The sequence below is a fragment of the Trichomycterus rosablanca genome, chromosome 8 (assembly GCF_030014385.1).
Source record: "Trichomycterus rosablanca isolate fTriRos1 chromosome 8, fTriRos1.hap1, whole genome shotgun sequence".
Taxonomy (NCBI): Eukaryota; Metazoa; Chordata; class Actinopteri; order Siluriformes; family Trichomycteridae; genus Trichomycterus; species Trichomycterus rosablanca.
In genome coordinates this window covers 37,693,819-37,712,593 of record NC_085995.1, presented here as the reverse complement: position 1 = coordinate 37,712,593, position 18,775 = coordinate 37,693,819, and the positions used below count along the sequence as shown (strand labels likewise).

General features: G+C 42.8%; 1 protein-coding gene across 1 annotated transcript in view; it reads left to right on the top strand.

The window, feature by feature from the left end:
• Positions 1-18,775, top strand: part of znrf1 (zinc and ring finger 1) — a 47,947-nt gene that overhangs the window by 20,788 nt on the left and 8,384 nt on the right. The window contains exon 2 of the mRNA XM_063000852.1: positions 15,675-15,770. Coding sequence (XP_062856922.1) covers positions 15,675-15,770 — 96 coding nt within the window. The remainder of the gene's footprint in view (positions 1-15,674; positions 15,771-18,775) is intronic.

Genomic DNA, 18,775 nt, shown 5'->3' with positions numbered 1-18,775 from the left:
TTCTTATTAGAATCCGCACTACTGAGGCAGCTGATCAGGTAGGCAGCAGGGCAGCTCACTGAGTTTTCGGACAGACCCAAAGACTCGGACCGAACAGGAGACAGTAATTCTGAGATTAGGACTAAGGAGACTAAACCTGAGACACAAGACTGTTTTAGACACAAGAAGTACATTTTAGATCTAAATCTAAGGGAATTTAAAGATGAGAAGGGGCGGCTGGGGATTTGATGTTATTGTACAAGAAGAGTAACATTGAGACCATTTGGGTGTGTGTGTGTGTGTGTGTGTGTGTGTGTGTGTGTGTGTGTGTGTGTGTGTGTGTGTGTGTGTGTGTGTGTGTGTGTGTTGTGAGCATGCAGGTGCTAGGGCCGGCGTGTTTCATACCGTGGTAGCAAACGAGTGGCCAGTTAGCAGCGAGAGGCCATGACAACCGTTGCCATAGACCCAAGCTAAAGATAACATCTACACATTTCCCATAATCCTTTGGGCGTTGTCATGGCATCTCTTTGTTGTTTCTGATTACATTGTTGTGTCAGGAAGTCTGTGGAAGGTAAGACAATCAGGCTGTGCTGTTGTCATCATGCCTCACAGCCCCTACCCTTAACACACACACACACACACACACACTCATCTCTCTATGTCATTACTGCCCGCTCTCTCTCTCTCTCTCATCCGACTGTTGCCATGGAAACAGCTGTTCTTTTCCAGCTGAAGGTAAGGTTGCTCAGAGAGCGAGTGTGATGTCATGGGAAGATCCATGTTTGGCATGGTTCCTGTCCACCAGTCCGCCGGCGGGGTGGACGTGCGCCGCAGATGTGATTGACTGACTGGCAGGAGATTTTTCAGAATGATTGACACACTCTCATTAATAGACTCACCGAGCACTCTATTAGGTACACTCACCTGGTGTGTACATTCACTGATTGTTTTATAACTTACTTCTACCATACAGATGAACTTTGTGGGTTAAACAATCACTGACAGTGGCCTATATGTTGCTCTGCACACTTTGTCACCCCCTGTACTCCATTCAGTGGGTAGCACTGTCGCCTCACAGCAAGAAGGTCCTGGTTTCGATTCCTAGGTGGGGCGGTCCGGGTCCTTTCTGTGTGGAGTTTGCATGTTCTCCCCGTGTCTGTGTGGGTTTCCTCCGGGTGCTCCGGTTTCCTCCCACAGTCCAAAGACGTACAAGTGAGGTGAATTAGAGATACAAAATTGTCCAGGACTGTGTTTGACATTAAACTTGAGCTGATGATACTTGTGTAATGAGTAACTATCGTTCCTGTCATGAACGTAACCAAAGTGTAAAACATGATGTTAAAATCCTAATAAAATAGCCACAGCGGTAAAAACACACGCTGGAACCAGAGCTGGGATCTCGAATACATCGTATCGAATCTTAGCTCTGCCTGCCGGCTAAGACTGAGCGGCCACATGAACAACGATTGGCCTGTTGTTCAGATATGGGCGGGACTAAGCTGAATAGGGTCTCTCCCATGACTGGTGCAATTATGACCTCTGCTGGCTGATCGATGGCGCCTGCACAGAGATGAGAAAGGAGTGCTCTCAGGGTGTGTCTCTTCGTACACATCTCTGAGCTGCACTGCACTCGTCATAGTGTAGGTGATAAGATGCGTACGGCTGCTGCCCACGTGTCGGAGGGGGCGTGGGTTAGCTTCGTTCTGGAGAGGAAGCATGATGTGGTAGCAGTGGGGTGATGGTGAGGCAGCAGTTGAGTGATGTAGTAGTGGGGTGATGATGTGGTAGCAGTGGGGTGATGTGGGGGCAGCAGGGTGATGATGAGGCAGCAGTGGGGTGATGTAGCAGTGGGGTGATGGTGTGGCAGCAGTGGGGTGATGTGGGGGCAGCGGGGTGATGTGGCAGTGTTTGGCTTGGTTGAAAACCAGTTGCAGGGGTTAATAGTGGACATGGGAGCACCTGCCAGGAAGGAGTTGCAGTAGTCCAGTCTCGAGATGTTAAGTGATTGGACAAGAATCAGAATGGCTAGGGAAAAGTACACACACACACACATATATTTTTATTTATATATATATATATACATAAGATGTGTACGTATATACTGTATGTATATATTACGTATATATACAGAAGTGCAATGTAATAAATCAAACATGCAAAATAATCATGGTGCATATGAGTTTATTTCAGTAAGTGTTCTGGGTCATGTTGATAAAACTGATTGCAGTTTAAGTTTGTAGCGAGAGGTTGTGGTCAGAACAATCCTCAGCTTCTTCACCGGAGGATGTGAGGAGTCGTTCATGATCTTACCTGCATTAATGATGATAAGTGACTCTTAGCAGTGAAGGGTCAGAAACAGCAGAGCATTCTGATTTGTCTAATTTTATAAATGATTAACATGATTTCTTGCATCTCCTCAGATGATTAATGCCAGATGAAGATGTGAAAATGTAGGAGGCACTTAGAAGTGCTACAGGAGTTGAAAACCTTCCAAGTCCAAATGTGGGATCTGATCAGATGGGCGTGGCTAATGATCTGATCAGATGGGCGTGGCTAATCAGGCATCTGCATACAGATGAATCATTGCAGATTGTTAACAAGGTGGAAAACCAACAGTTTTGGATTATCTGTAGATCAGAATGATCTGATTACGTATTGATCAAGGTTCTGTGGCTTCCCTGCACCAACTGGCCTTGACCATCCAAATCAAAAAGAGTGGTCAGCAAAAGGCTAATCGTCTTGAGGGAAATCAGCCCCAAAAAGGCTGATAAGTTCACTCATATTTACATTCAGTTACACTTATAAACTCTCTCTCTCTCTCTATCCCTCTCTCTCTCTCTTTTATATATATCAGCCATAACATCGAAACCACCTCCTTGTTTCTACACTCACTGTCCATTTTATCAGCTCCACTGACCATATAGATAGATAGATAGATAGATAGATAGATAGATAGATAGATAGATACTTTATTGATCCCGAAGGAAATTAAAGAAAGAAATTAAAGAAGCACTGACTCATACCAGCACAACACACACTAACACACCACCACCATGTCAGTGTCACTGCAGTGCTGAGAATGGTCCACCACCTAAATAATACCTGCTCTGTGGTGTTCCTGTGGGGGTCCTGACCATTGAAGAACAGGGTGAAAGCAGGCAAAAAAGCATGCAGAGAAACAGATGGACTACAGTCAGTAATTGTAGAACTACAAAGTGCTCCTATATGATGAGTGGAGCTGATAAAATGGACAGCGAGTGTAGAAACACGGAGGTGGTTTTAATGTTATAGCTGATATATATTCATGTGTCATTCATACTGATTTCACATGTTTCAAACTTAATAGCAACAGTTTAGGGAAGTCCCTTTCCTGTTCCAGCATGACCGGCTAATTTCAAAAACGAATGGTATCGAAATAAAGTGACCTCTTTTTAGCGCTCACAAGACTTTGAATTATGTCTGGGAATTTGTTTCTTTGTGTTATTTCTGGAGTTAGTTATGTCTGGAGTTAGATATGTCTGGAGTTAGATATGTCTGGAGTTAGATATGTCTGGAGTTAGTTATGTCTGGAGTTAGATATGTCTGGAGTTAGTTATGTCTGGAGTTAGATATGTCTGGAGTTAGATATGTCTGGAGTTAGATATGTCTGGAGTTAGTTATGTCTGGAGTTAGATATGTCTGGAGTTAGTTATGTCTGGAGTTAGTTATGTCTGGAGTTAGTTATGTCTGGAGTTAGTTACTGTACGTCTGGATTTACTGTATGTCTGGAGTTAGTTACTGTATGTCGAGTTAATTACTGTATGTCTGGAGTTAATTACTGTATGTCTGGAGTTAGTTATGTCTGGAGTTAATTACGTTATGTCTGGAGTTAATTACTGTATGTCTGGAGTTAGTTACTGTATGTCTGGAGTTAGATATGTCTGGAGTTAGATATGTCTGGAGTTAGATATGTCTGGAGTTAGTTATGTCTGGAGTTAGATATGTCTGGAGTTAGATATGTCTGGAGTTAGTTATGTCTGGAGTTAGTTATGTCTGGGGTTAGTTATGTCTGGGGTTAGTTATGTCTGGAGTTAGTTACTGTACGTCTGCATTTACTGTATGTCTGGAGTTAGTTACTGTATGTCGAGTTAATTACTGTATGTCTGGAGTTAATTACTGTATGTCTGGAGTTAGTTATGTCTGGAGTTAGTTATGTCTGGAGTTAATTACTGTATGTCTGGAGTTAGTTATGTCTGGAGTTAGTTATGTCTGGATTTAGTTACTGTATGTCTGGAGTTAGTTACTGTATGTCTGGAGTTAGTTACTGTATGTCTGGAGTTAGTTACTGTATGTCTGGAGTTAGTTACTGTATGTCTGGAGTTAGTTATGTCTGGAGTTAGTTATGTCTGGAGTTAGTTATGTCTGGAGTTAATTACGTTATGTCTGGAGTTAATTACTGTATGTCTGGAGTTAGTTATGTCTGGATTTAGTTACTGTATGTCTGGAGTTAGTTACTGTATGTCTGGAGTTAGTTACCGTATGTCTGGAGTTAGTTACTGTATGTCTGGAGTTAGTTATTGTATGTCTGGAGTTTCTTTAAACTGAGTTTTTCTTTATAGTGCTTGCTTTGTGCACAGGGGCACAGTCATGATGGAACAGGATTGGGCACTCCCTAAACTGTTGCTATAAAGTTTGAAGAATATCATTTCCTTTACATATTAGTTTTTTTTACACTTGTTGGCTGAAACATTCAATATGAATGACACATGAATATATGTATATGTTGGACCGCTGCGCCACCCGAGCGCCCGGAGGTTTCTGTTTTCATTTCTGTTTTGGGGTTTTTGGGAAATGTGCTCCAGCCAGATGAACAGTTTCAGGTGCTGATTTTCTTTCTCACTGTGTTGTGCTTTGTTGTGTAGTGTTTTAGGAGGTTGGACAACTTTTAGAGATGCAGATTTTTACTTTTTGTGTGTGTGTGATTAAATTAGTGTGCGCTGCTTCAGCAGCTTTACTTGTTTGGCTCTCTGATCAGAATTATGCAGGCGGTTCATCCACAGCAGAGCAGCTTCAGTGTTCCTGATTAACTCTGAACTCATATTGACCAGGGAACAGTCATAGCAGCTGATCTGTAAGTTGACCACGTCCTTTCATCTGTACGAAGGGTCAGATTTCCTTCAGCCAGATCCTTTCTATTGAAGCACATGATCAGAAAACTTTGAGCCTGTGGACCTGATTGACTCAGCAGAAGCTTGTTGTTTATTTTTTTGTTTATGCGTTCTTCCCCCCAATTTTCCTCCCAATGTTGTCGTATCCAATTATCTGACTGTATTTCACTTCTACTGATGCAGACCTCCATCTTGACCAAGGAGAGGCGTGACTATCACACGGCCTACTGACACGTGTGCAGTACTTATATGAGGATCTGTATCGTGCACAGAGAATCACTTGTGCAGGTCCCATCAATCAGCCTTGCAGCAGTTATAAGGAAACCCTGTTCAGCCGTTGTCCCACCCCTTACAGACACACTTGTGTCTGTGTAGGCACCTGGCTGGCTGATACATACATCTTATCCAATCTCAGCTCCGCCTGTCGGCTAAGGCTGAGCGGCCACATGAACAACGATTGGCCTGTTGTTCAGATATGGGCGGGACTAAGCCGGATGGGGTCTCTCTCTCATGACTGGTGCAATTACGACCTCTGCTGGCTGATTGATGGATCCTGCACAGAGATGAGACCTATAATAGTCGTCCAGTCTGATCTTTTCCCACAATACCAACATACACTAAAGCGTTCCTATATTAACCCCGACCCTTTAACATCTGCTTAATCATTTATAAAACCATTACAACGTTCCACATCCCGTGTGGAATCATAAACACATTTAATGCAGTCTATTCCTGAAAATGTATTAGCATTAATGCATTTATGCTTATAAAGGTTTAATGTCTGAGAGCTTCAGATCCGTTCCACTTATCATCAAAAATCGTTTGTAACATTCTCATTGTTTACAAAACAGTCACGAGGTAAAGAAATCAGTGATTTAACTGTGTTTTGGGGTCACAGACTATCGACTCCTGTACAAACATCAGTCAGTGATTTTATAGATCTTTACAGAAACCACTTTACAGATGGTCACCACACACGGCTGTTGGTTCGTTATTGATCACGTCTCCTGGGTGTGCGTGCTTGACTGTGTGTGTGTTATTGGTTATTGGCTGTGTTTTGAAAGAGCAGCCAGTGCTCAGAGCTTCAGAGAGGTGGATGGTTCGATAGTCCTGTTCTGATGGAGAAATGTTACAGAGTTCACTTTGATAGAACAATGTGAGCAGGCTGTAGGTTTTTCTTTCTTCAGATCATGAGCAGCAGCAGTGTGGAGAACTTGTTCCACACCCAACTTTTTAATGGTCAAGGCACCAATGTAAATGGTTCCCCAAAGTTAATAGATAGTAGATAATCCAGGGCAGATGGAATGTTTTTATTTGTCATTTATACATGTACATATATACGGTACGATGAAATTCTTCTCCACATATCCCAGCTTCTGTGGAAGTCGGGGTCAGAGCGCTGGTTCAGCCATTGTTCAGTGTCCCTGGAGCCAAGGGTGTTAAGATTCAAGGGTGTTAAACTGCCGCTCAGGTAGCGCAGCGGTAAAGTACGCTAGCGCACCAGAGTTGGAGTTTCGAATACATCGTATCGAATCGTAATCTCTGCCTTTCCGACTGGGCAGCTGCATGAACAACGATTGGCTGTTGTTCAGGGTTAGGGGTAAAAAGTCGGATCATAGGTCCTCATAACTGGTGCAACTTCGGCCCCTGCTGGCTGGCTGACTGGCGCCTGCACAAGGCTGAGGAATAAGGCTGATGGGGGTGTGGCCCTCCGTACACAGTTCCCGTCGGTGTATGAACTCGACTCGTGCAGGTGAAAAATGCAGTCTGTACTGACTGTACGTGGCGGAGGGGGCATGTGTCAGTTGAGAGGCGTCCTCAGTCAGCGGTGAAGGGTCGAATCAGTATAGAGGACGCATTCAGGGTAATTAGACACGACTAGATTAAGGGAGAAAATTGGGGGGAAAAAAGTGGGAAAAATTATAATAATAATAGAAAAAAAAAAAAATAGATTCCAGGGAAACTGAACTGGAACATCAATTGAGGTCCAGCCATTCAAATACTGTAATCTTTTAATTGTATGGACACAAATTTCCACAGATATACATTAAAGTCTTATGATAAGCCTTCTCACATCGAGGTCACTCTATTTCAGTACCATTTGTTTTTTAAATTTGTATTTCCAACAAGCTCATGATCAGGTGTCCAAATAGTTATAAATCGATCCCACCTTCTAGCCTCATACTAGAACAGTTAGACCCTTCTGTGTATGGGGCTGTATAGTCGCAGACTAGTCAGTGCCCATGCAAGATCCTGTCCAACATCGAGAACACCTAAAATGTGCATTCAGGAATAAGAACTGGACATTGGAGCAACCATTGGAGGTAGAAGGGTCGACTGGTCCAACAAATCCTGTGTTCTCTGAGATCATGTAGACGGTCAGGCACTGCAGCTGTTCGTTTGACTAAAAGATTGGAAACTTTGGATTTGTAGAACTTTGTGAGCTTTAAAATTATACAGACCGCTGACCACAGTAATTGGGATTGACCACTACTTGTAAACTATATGGTCAAAACTCCACTGGGTTGGCTTTTCTCAAGATTTTAAATTAGGCCCGTTAAAAGCAGGCCGTTAGACACTCCTACCTGGTTGGTCCACCTTGTAGATGTAAAGTCAGAGACGATCGCTCATCTATTGCTGCTGTTTGAGTCGGTCATCTTCTAGACCTTCATCAGTGGTCACAGGACGCTGCCCACGGGGCGCTGTTGGCTGGATGTTTTTGGTTGGTGGACTATTCTCAGTCCAGCAGTGACAGTGAGGTGTTTAAAAACTCCAGCAGTGCTTTCCACTGACTTTCCAATTCATCCCAAAGGTATTGAGTGAGGTTGAGATCAGGGTCACTGGGGTTCAACCACACCGAACACATCAAACAGTGTCTTCATGGACCTCACTGTGTGCACTGAGGCGGCGTCATGGTGGAAGAGGGACGAGCCTTTTTCAGCCTGCTGCTACAACATTGAAAGCATGAATTTGTGCGTATAAAGTGGCTGATACATCTCAGAGGGGTGTCCACGTACATTTGGCCATGTAGTATGTATGTAATCTAGCCTGCATGAGTAGTGTGGATCTAATGTTTGGTTTGTTTACAGTAACCAAACTAGTGCAGGTTGAGTTTTGTGTGATGCTGAGTGATGATGGACACACAGCCGAGCAGAACAGGATGTAGAAACAGGATCAGTTCAGTTTCTTCAGTTTTACTGTTAATGACTTTAGTTAATGAGATGAATTTGATCAGACTGGTGTGACTGGCGTGTTTGAGCTGAAAGTTTTGTTAGCGTGTTATTTAGCTCCAGGTAGCTGTTAGATCTCGTCTGGACTGAAATCGAGTGGAGGGAAATGAAATTGACCCGAAGCCCGCAGACGAGACTAAAGGTCGACATGCCGGAGGCGACATGATGTGGCGTGAGGTGTGGGTGTGACGTCAGCAGTTTGGAGACGAAGGGGAGGGGGGTGAGTCTCTTCTGTGTGGTCGATGTGGCTGTGAATTCACATGTGATCAAAGTTTCCCAGTAAGGAATAGAGGGAATGGTACAGAACCAGCAATGAATTAGATGGACGGACGGATATTTTAGAAATCTCGGAAATTAAGGATTTAATCAAGAGTTTGACTAACCAACAATCCTGTAACGTTAGTATTCATTCATTCATTCATTCATTCATTCATTCATTGTCTGTTTTCTGAACTCAATAACATTAAAACCACCTCCTTGTTTCTACACTCACTGTTCATTTTATCAGCTCCACTTACCATATAGAAGCACTTTGTAGTTCTACAATTACTGACTGTAGTCCATCTATTTCTCTCCTTTTTAACCTGCTTTCATGCTGTTCTTCAATGGTCAGGACCCCCACAGGACCACCACAGAGCAGGTATTATTTAGGTGGTGGATCATTCTCAGCACTGCAGTGACACTGACATGGTGGTGGTGTGTTAGTGTGTGTTGTGCTGGTATGAGTGGATCAGACAAAGCAGCGCTGCTGGAGTTTTAAAATACCGTGTCCACTCACTGTCCACTCCATTAGACACTCCTACCTAGTCGGTCCACCTTGTAGATGTAAAGTCAGAGACGATCGCTCATCTATTGCTGCTGTTTGAGTCGGTCATCTTCTAGACCTTCATCAGTGGACACAGGACGCTGCCCACGGGGCGCTATTGGCTGGATATTTTTGGTTGGTGGACTATTCTCAGTCCAGCAGTGACAGTGAGGTGTTTAAAAACTCCAGCAGCGCTGCTGTGTCTGATCCACTCATACCAGCACAACACACACTAACACACCACCACCATGTCACTGTCACTGCAGTGCTGAGAATGATCCACCACCTAAATAATACCTGCTCTGTGGGGGTCCTGACCATTGAAGAACAGGGTGAAAGGGGGCTAACAAAGCATGCAGAGAAACAGATGGACTACAGTCAGTAATTGTAGAACTACAAAGTGCTTCTATATGGTAAGTGGAGCTGATAAAATGGACAGTGAGTGTAGAAACAAGGAGGTGGTTTTAATGTTATGGCTGATTGGTGTAAATACAGAATGTAGAGAGATTGGTAGGTGCAGTGACCTTTGTAGATTGAAGGTGGACAGACTGGTAGTGGACATTATACAGCCAGGTTGACTGCGATTTTTCATTCATTACTTGATGCTTTCATTCTGGTTTTTTTGGGTGTCGGTCTGTAATCGTGCTTAATTCATCATTCACAAGTGTGCTGCTGGTACGGCCGGTGGTGTCCCACTGATCTACAGCTACTTCTCCACGATAGCTAAAGCGAATCAGAGGGATTAAGGTCACACACACACACACACACACACACACACACACACACAAACTGCTAAAGCCTTTTAGCACTCAACTCTGTCCCCTCCTGTATGACCTGCCTTCAGTCTATTACCTGCCAGAGTTTACACACACACACACACACACAGTCCAGTATTACTTCCCTTAAGGGACTGATGCAGTACTGGACTTGGACTGGTTGTCTCTAGTATTTAGATAGTTGTCATTAAATTGCTTGTCTGTGACTAGTGACTTGATTTAAACATTAGCTGACAAGGGTTTAGGATTGAGCTTAAATCGCGTGTCCACATACTTTTGGCAATATAATGTGTGTCTCTCTCATCTAGACCAGAGAAAGCTCTAAATAAGCTTCTGTCAAGAGCAGTGGTAGCTCTGTGATTAAGGTAGAAGACTAGTGATCAGAAAGTTGCTGGTTCAAGCCCCAAAGTGTCACTGTTGGGCCCTTGAGCAAGGCCCTTAAGCCATTGCAGCCTTTAAGCACATGGTGATGTAAAGCTTGATTGACTGTAGACACCCATATAAAGCAGCTTACTACTTGTAGTTCTTGAATTACATCAGACTATCCTGAGAAATTTCCTTTCAGTATAAGGTCACAGTTTAATGCACTAGGTTTTTATGGACAGTTGTTTGTACACATGTTAGAACCTGAGGTTGATCAGAAATGGATCCAAGTGACTCGACCGAGTTTTTATGACTTTCCAGTTTAATGTTTACAGCTCGGTTCAATGGGTGCATTTAAACTAGCTGTAGTTTTATGGGCACAGAAAAGTCACAAGCTTTATTCAATTAGAGTCGCTAACAAGGAATTACAGGCTCATGCCACAAAGTTAAATGATATAATAGAACTTTCTACACCATTATATTAATGATACAGGTTTACGTATGTTTATTATTGACCCAGTATTATGAAATTCATAATTTATTGGTTAAAAAAGTCATTCAGTATCACCACCACACAAAAATATATATTGCATAAATTGCTTAATAATAATAGAGAAATAGTACATTTATTTTACTATTAATTGTAGTATTAATTAGTACATTTTTCAGGTGGTGCAGCGGTGCATTACGCTGGCCCACTACCACTAAGATCTCGGTTCAAATCTCAGCGATGCTATCAACCTGCTTGGGCTTCTATAAAACCATGATTGTCCGTGTCTGAGGAGGAACGGCTAAAGCACTGTGATGGATTGATGCCCTGTATTGCCTTGTGCACACTGTTTTTTGAAAAAAAAAAAAGTCCCAGTGCGACTCCTACCAGGATAAAATCAGCTGACGAAATGAAAGAAACAAAATTTAAATAAATAAAAAATGTTACTGAGACTATACTGCTGCACCTCACGAGCATACCCAGAATGCACATCTTGATTAGTTTCGTCAGACAGGAATCGGTGCAGAACGGTTTTTAAAATCTCGTTTGGGCTCTACACACAGCTCAGTGTTAAACAAACAGGAATCTACTTTCAGAGCGGAAGCGGCTACACGCTGCCCTGTGTACAGTATTAAATATTAATAGTGACTGTTATAGAAGCAACAGGACCCGGCGCGTTCACAGTGCTGATAGTGTCTGGTCAGGACTGATCACAGACACAGTGTGAAGGAGGTTATCAGAGGTCACGGTGGCTAAGTGGGTAGCACTGCCGCCTCACAGCAAGAAGGTCCTGGGTTTAATCCCCAGGTGGGTGGCGGTCCTGATCCTTTATGTGTGGAGTTTGCATGTTCTCCCCGTGTCTGCGTGGGTTTCCTCCGGGTGCTCCGGTTTCCTCCCACAGTCCAAAGACATGCAGTGAGGTGAACTGGAGATACTAAATTGTCCAAGACTGTGTTCGATATAACCTTGTGAACTGATGAATCTTGTGTAATGAGTAACTACCGTTCCTGTCATGAATGTAACCAAAGTGTAAAACATGACGTTAAAATCCTAATAAACAAACAAACTAGGCCGATCTAGATCTCGAATACATCGTATCTAATCTCAGCTCTGCCTACCGGCTAAGGCTGAGCGGCCACATGAACAACGATTGGCCTGTTGTTCAGATATGGGCGGGACTAAGCCGGATGGGGACTCTCTCTCATGACTGGTGCAATTATTATTTTCAGTCAAAAGAACATTCGTATGGCTCGGCACACGTGTCGGAGGGGGCGTGTGTAAGTCACGGCTCTCCTCGGTCAAGAGTGGAGGTCAGCATCAGTAGAGAGGACGCAAAGTGTGATCAGGTAATTGGATTTGGCTAGATTAGGAGTTAAATTGGGGGGAAATGCAACAACAACAAAAACTGGCAGCTAATAATTTAGATAGTCTTATTTTTCTGCTTGTACACTATACGACAAACAGTAAGTGCACACATTATAATGGTGTCCACAAAATTGTGGCTTTGTACCGTATCTTTGTGCCAGTTATCCAGAATGAGCGGGTAATCTGTGCTCTCGTGTTCCCATCAAGTGTCCATCTGGCCTGGAGTCCTCAGTTTGATTTGATTTGGTGTGCCTCGTGTGTTTTGGTGTACCTTTCCCAGTCCAGCTGCTGTGTCTCTCCTTGTCACGTCCTTAAGAAGCCGCTAAAAATAGCACCGGGGGGCTGAAAGTGGGTCGCTTGTTGCGTGACGGGGAAATAATGGTAGATGGAACAGATCGAGGAGGACAGACTAGAGTTTTGGGGTTCAGTAGAAAGCGTGTTGGACGTAATCTCTCGGAACCTTTGACTCGCCTTTTAGTGTTTGGTCAGATTTAACCAGATTAACTGATGTTCTTGGTTAGTACATTTCTAGCTCAGTAATGTTTCTGGTGTACTAATAGTAGTTTGTGTTTTTGTAGTGTGCCTCTACCTGCTATTGAGAAATGAAATTCTAACACCTGACCATGAGCTTGTTGGACATCACATTTCAAAAACAAATGCTATTAAAATTGAGTGACCTCTATGTGAACTTCTCACAAGACTTTAAAGTATGTCTGTGGAGATTTGTGCCCTTTCAGTCAAAAGAACATTCGTATGGCTCGGCACTGATGTTGGTCAAGAAAGCCTCAGTTGATGTTCCAGTTTGTTCCAATGCAGTCAGGTTAATTAGAGCAAGATTTGGGTTGAGCACGAACCGTATAGTACAGGAAGATAAATGAGTGTGTTACTCCATAGTCACCAGTTAGTTTCGGCTGGTCCAGTATTTAGGGGTCGACACTAGGGCTGCCACTAATGACTATTTTTCTATCGATTAATCTATAGACTATTTTATCGATTAGTCGGTTAATCTAAACGATTAATTTTCCTGCAAAACATTAATTCTGAGTCTCTGATTTAAGCTTCTTTTATTTTAACAACAAACTGTACAGCATAATAATACGGCATGAAACTAAATGTAAACAGGGTTTATGTCCATATTATCAAATTCTCAAGTGCTCCATATTAAAGTGCAGCACGCGTTTATGGCGTTCCGTACACACAGCAAAGAGCTTAAACTTATAGCAGAAATAAAATCGTGAGAGGTGGGCACGTCTCATTAAGTCTAACGTACAGTAACGACAGAATGAGCCCAGATTCTAACCTACACATTCACTCAAAACTTACTTCACATTCTCAGTGATGTAAACAAAGTGGTAAGTGTTCGGACGCATTCACGTGAGAAGCTTTTTGCGCTTTGAGCACCGCGGCAACCGCAAAAATCGCGAGCCCGACGCAGCAAATCATGCGGCGGTCTAACTGAACTCGCTAAGGAATACGGTATTCCAAGATCGCCACGATTAAGAAGCTTGATGAAACAATATAGACGTGCAACATGGTGCTAGTGCTGCTGTGGTACCATCAAAGCTTTGCACAGTGTACAAACCACTTTTTAGTTTTGTACCAGTTTTAAGTATTCCCAAACTTTTGATGATTTGGGTCTTGGGAAAACTTTGAGCTTTTCTTTGAAAGCTCTACAATCGGCCTCTGACTGCTGCAGACGGCATTTTTTAAGACTTTTTAAGGCTTAATGCCGCCAACCAGTGACTGGACCAAATACGACTTAGGTCAAGCACACAGCAAGTAGTGCTGAGGGAATCATATGAACGCTTATATGAATGGGAACTTTGTAGAAATTAAAAAGGATCATTTATAAACATAGTTTTAAAAACAATGCATCGACTTAAAATATTGGATGTTAAAAACTGCCAATTCAGGTGTGCAGACCAGGGCTGCCGTGATTGGTTGACCTAGTCGATGCTAAAAATGCGTCGACGTCATCGACTAGGTCAACCAATCACGGCAGCCCTGGTCTGCACACCTGAATTGGCAGTTTTTAACATCCAGTCCCAAATGTAACGTGGATCACAGTAGTAATGGGTTAGCATGATTTTACCCATGTGCCACTTGAGTGCTGTTCAGTGCGAGTACAATTTTAAAAAGTAGTTTCATCTTGTTTCATCATCTAATCATTTCTGAACATTTGATGATGCTGGCATTGTTAGCGCTGTGTTAAGATTCCCATTAGAAATCAATATACAGTCGTCCTCCTCACTCAGGCAGACGAGTCTGAGCCATTAGAGCCGACACTTCATCTTCATGGAAGCTGTTTCTTTTAGCCACGACTTTGTTAGATCTTTTAGGATCTTTTCCTTCCTATTTATTTATCTTGTTTTTTCTTTGTGTGTGTGTGTGTGTGTGTGTGTGTGTGTGTGTGTGTGTGTGTGTGTGTGTGTGAGTGTGTGAGTGTGTGAGTGTGTGTGTGTGTGTGTGTGTGTGTGTGTGTGTGTGTGTGTGTGTGTGTGTGTGTGTGTGTGTGTGTGAGTGTGTGAGTGTGTGAGTTTAGCTTCCAAAACGTTTCACTCTAACACTAAACACAGTTTTCATCACAACAGAAATATAAAGGTTTTGCTCATGATTTCTGAGTAACGGAATGTAAATTACAAATTAAAATGTAGATAGAATTGAAATTGATTTCTTTTCTGTACTAGAATGCTTGAGGTTTTCCAGTCGTCCTCAGTACCAGCAGGGTTTCAGTGTTTGAGAAGCGTGTGTATGTGTGAGAGTAAGACTGTGAATGAGTGATGTGCTATTCGGAAATGAGTTATGGGCTCAGTTTGTATTTGTTTGTGTGTGTGGTGTGTGTGGTGTGTGTGGTGTGTGTGGTGTGTGTAGTGTGTGTGGTGTGTGAGTGTGTGTGTGTGCAGGGCCTTCTACGCCATAAAACATCAAACATTCGTGGAAATTCCAGTTCGAATCTGGCTTAAAATTTTTGAATCAATAATTGAACCGATTGCTCTATATGGCAGTGAAGTTTGGGGTTCGCTTACACACCATCAATTCCGTAATTGGGACAAACATCCATTAGAGACCCTGCACACAGAGTTCTGTAAAAGCATCCTAAAGGTGCACAGACACACCACCAACACACACCAACACACCACGAACAATGCGTGCAGGGCAGAATTAGGCCGATTTCCTCTAATTATCAACATACAGAGAAGAGCAATCAACTTCTGGAACCATCTAAATGAGAGCGACCCCCAATCTTATCATTATAAAGCCCTGAAACACCAAGAGCTGAGCAAACATACCAGTCCCCTCATCCAACTGTGTGTGTGTGTGTGTGTGTGTGTGTGTGTGTGTGTGTGTGTGTGTGTGTGTGTGTGTGTGTGTGTGTGTGTGTGGCTGAAGTTGGTGTATACATACATGATGCCAGACTGTTGCTGTAATGTAGGGATGAATTAACACAATATTGGATTGGCTGTGATTGGCTGTACAGAGGATCATGTGATCTTACACACTTCTCTCCTTGTGTTTTAGGTTTTAAGTGCCCCGTTTGCTCCAAGTCGGTGGCGTCCAATGAGATGGAGGTTCATTTCATCATGTGTCTGAGTAAACCCCGTCTGTCCTATAACGGTAAGCCTCGTTTCTCTGTACAGCGTTTATTCCTCCCTCAACTCTAGGTGACCTCCTGACCCCCTTTTTGCTTTTTGTTGTTGTTTTGCCACCTTTCTCACACTGCTGTACACAGATTGTTTATCATATTGATGAAAGATTTTTTTAACGCTTTCAGTTGAAAACTTAAATGAAACCTGTACAGTTTGTTGCTAGATTTGCAGTTTTGTCCATTTGTTAGAGTGCAAGGTGCAAATCAGTTTCAATTAAAGTCAAGACCAATCAATTTCAGAACAATTAAAATTGTCTTCATCCTAGTCATGAACGTTTGGCCAGATTCTTTTAACTGATCAGCAAATTTCACTAGTTGGGGATTAACAATTAAACAACAAGATTATAGTGACCCATTACAATATTAAACATGTCACTGTTATGGTCAGATACTGGACTAGTAAACAGAAGGTTCCCGGTTCAAGCCCTACTGCTCCCAAGTTGCCACTGTTGGTCCCCTGATCAAGGTCCTTATCTGTATTTAATCATAAATGTTAATTGTGGCATTTACAATCTGCTAAATGCCACAAACGTAAATGTGAGTGGTGTGTAAAGCATGTGAGTGTTTGGGTAGATTGTAGCTCAGTGGTTAAGCAGAAGGTTGCTGGTTCAAACCCCACCACCGCCACGTTGCTGCTGTTGGGTTCAACCTTCAATTGCTTGGACTGTACACCGATCAGCCATAACATTAAAACCACCACCTCGTTTCTACACTCACTGTCCATTTTATCAGCTCCACTTACCATATAGAAGCACTTTGTAGTTCTACAATTACTGACTGTAGTCCACCTGTTTCTCTGCATACTTTGTTACCCCCTTTCATGCTGTTCTTCAGTGGTCAGGACCCCCACAGGACCACCACAGAGCAGGTATTATTTAGGTGGTGGATCATTCGCAGCACTGCAGTGACACTGACATGGTGGTGGTGTGTTAGTGTGTGTTGTGCTGGTATGAGTGGATCAGACACAGCAGTGCTGCTGGAGTTTTTAAACACCTCACTGTCACTGCTGGACTGAGAATAGTCCACCAACCATGAGCAGCGTCCTGTGACCACTGATAAAGGTCTAGAAGATGACCAACTCAAACAGCAGCCAGGTGAATGAATCACGAGATAATAAGCATAGGGTGTCCACATACTTTTAGACGTAAGGCAAAACTAAAGTTGTTAAAATTTGTTTCTCTTGCTGTGTGTAAAGTCTGTTGTAAAGGGCAGTTGTAGTCTAGTGGTTAAGGTACTGGACTAGTACATTAACATTTTGGGCATTTAGCAGACGCCTTTATCCAAAGCGACTTACATTACAATTACAGTATACAGTCTGAGCAACTGAGGGTTAAGGGCCTTGCTCAAGGGCCCAAGAGCAGCAACCTGGCAGTGGTGAGGCTTAAACCAGCAACCTTCTGATTACTAGTCCAGAACCTTAACCACTAGACTACAACTTGCCCTTAACCCTCAATTGCTTGGACAGTATACTGTCACAGTACTGTAAGTCGCTTTGGATAAAGGCGTCTGCTAAAATGCCGAAAATGTAAAATATATTTTGCTGTTATTTAATACTAACAACTTTATAAATTGTATAACAACAATAATGATATGAGTGAACCTGTGGGGAGGGAGCGGGGGTGTTAATGTGAGACGTAAGTTATACAAAGTTTTCTAGTTCTGCTGACTTCAGCTTACTGGGGTAAAATCCTCAGTGTGCAAAACTACAAACAATTTTTTTAATAAATTATATATTCATTATAATCCAGCATCAACATTTCTGCAGCATCAACATATTGATCAGATCTTCACTACATTATTTGGGTTTTGGTCGGGCCAGAGGTTCATAATACTCAGCTGATAGTTCACAGTTGGTCAGTGCCAGGATCCCAGAGTTTGCAGACAGATGCAGACAGATGTGACCAATTGAAAGTAAAACATGAATCAATAAGTGAAGAAACTTGTGGAGCTTCCAGCGATCTGCATAACACAAAGTAATAAATACCAGACCATTGAGGTAAAGCGGGTACAAACACTGCTCAGCTTACTGGTGTTCCAGCACGCACAGTGACGTCTGCAGTAAAATCTGTAGAAATTCAGAATATAGATAATATAGTAATATACACCGATCAGGCATAACATTATGACCACCTTCCTAATATTGTGTTGGTCCCCATTTTGCTGCCCCATACGCAACAGACTGTGATGCTCTGTGTATTCTGACACCTTTCTATCAGAACCAGCATTAAGTTCTTCAGCAGTTTGAGCTACAGTAGCTCGTCTGTAGGAGCCTTCGTTCCCCACGTGCATCAGTGAGCCTTGGCCACCCATGACCCGGTCACCGGTTTATCGCTGTTCCTTCCTTGGACCACTTTTGATAGATACTGACCACTGCAGACCGGGACACACCCCACAAGAGCTTCAGTTTTGGAGATGCTCTGACCCAGTCGTCTAGCCATCACAACTTGGTCCTCGTCAAACTCGCTCAGATCCTCACGCTCGCCCATTTTTCCTGATTCTAACATCAACTTTGAGGATAAAATGTTCACTCGCTGCCTAATATATCCCCCCCACTAACAGGTGCCGTGATGAAGAGATAATCTGTGTTATTCACTTCACCTGTCAGTGCTCATAACGTTACGCCTGATCGGTGTAGATATAAATTTAAATATTAAATATTAGTGTAACGTCCATCTTTTTTTCTTTCTAAACTTCAAACAATCGTAAAGTTTAAAGATCATAAAATGACCATCACAGTCAATTCCGAATTTATTCTCATGATGTGCACTGTACAGTTCTAAAATTGTGTGCAATAGGCTTAACTACACACACACACACACACACACACACACACACACACACAGTGCACTTCTGTTCATCCAGCCCGGTACACACAGTTTGGTCACAGATCCTGTGAGGATAACAAGCTCAAGCTTGTGTGTGCATCATTGTTTGTGCTGATCTGACCTCAAAATGTAGATAAGAAGCAGATGTG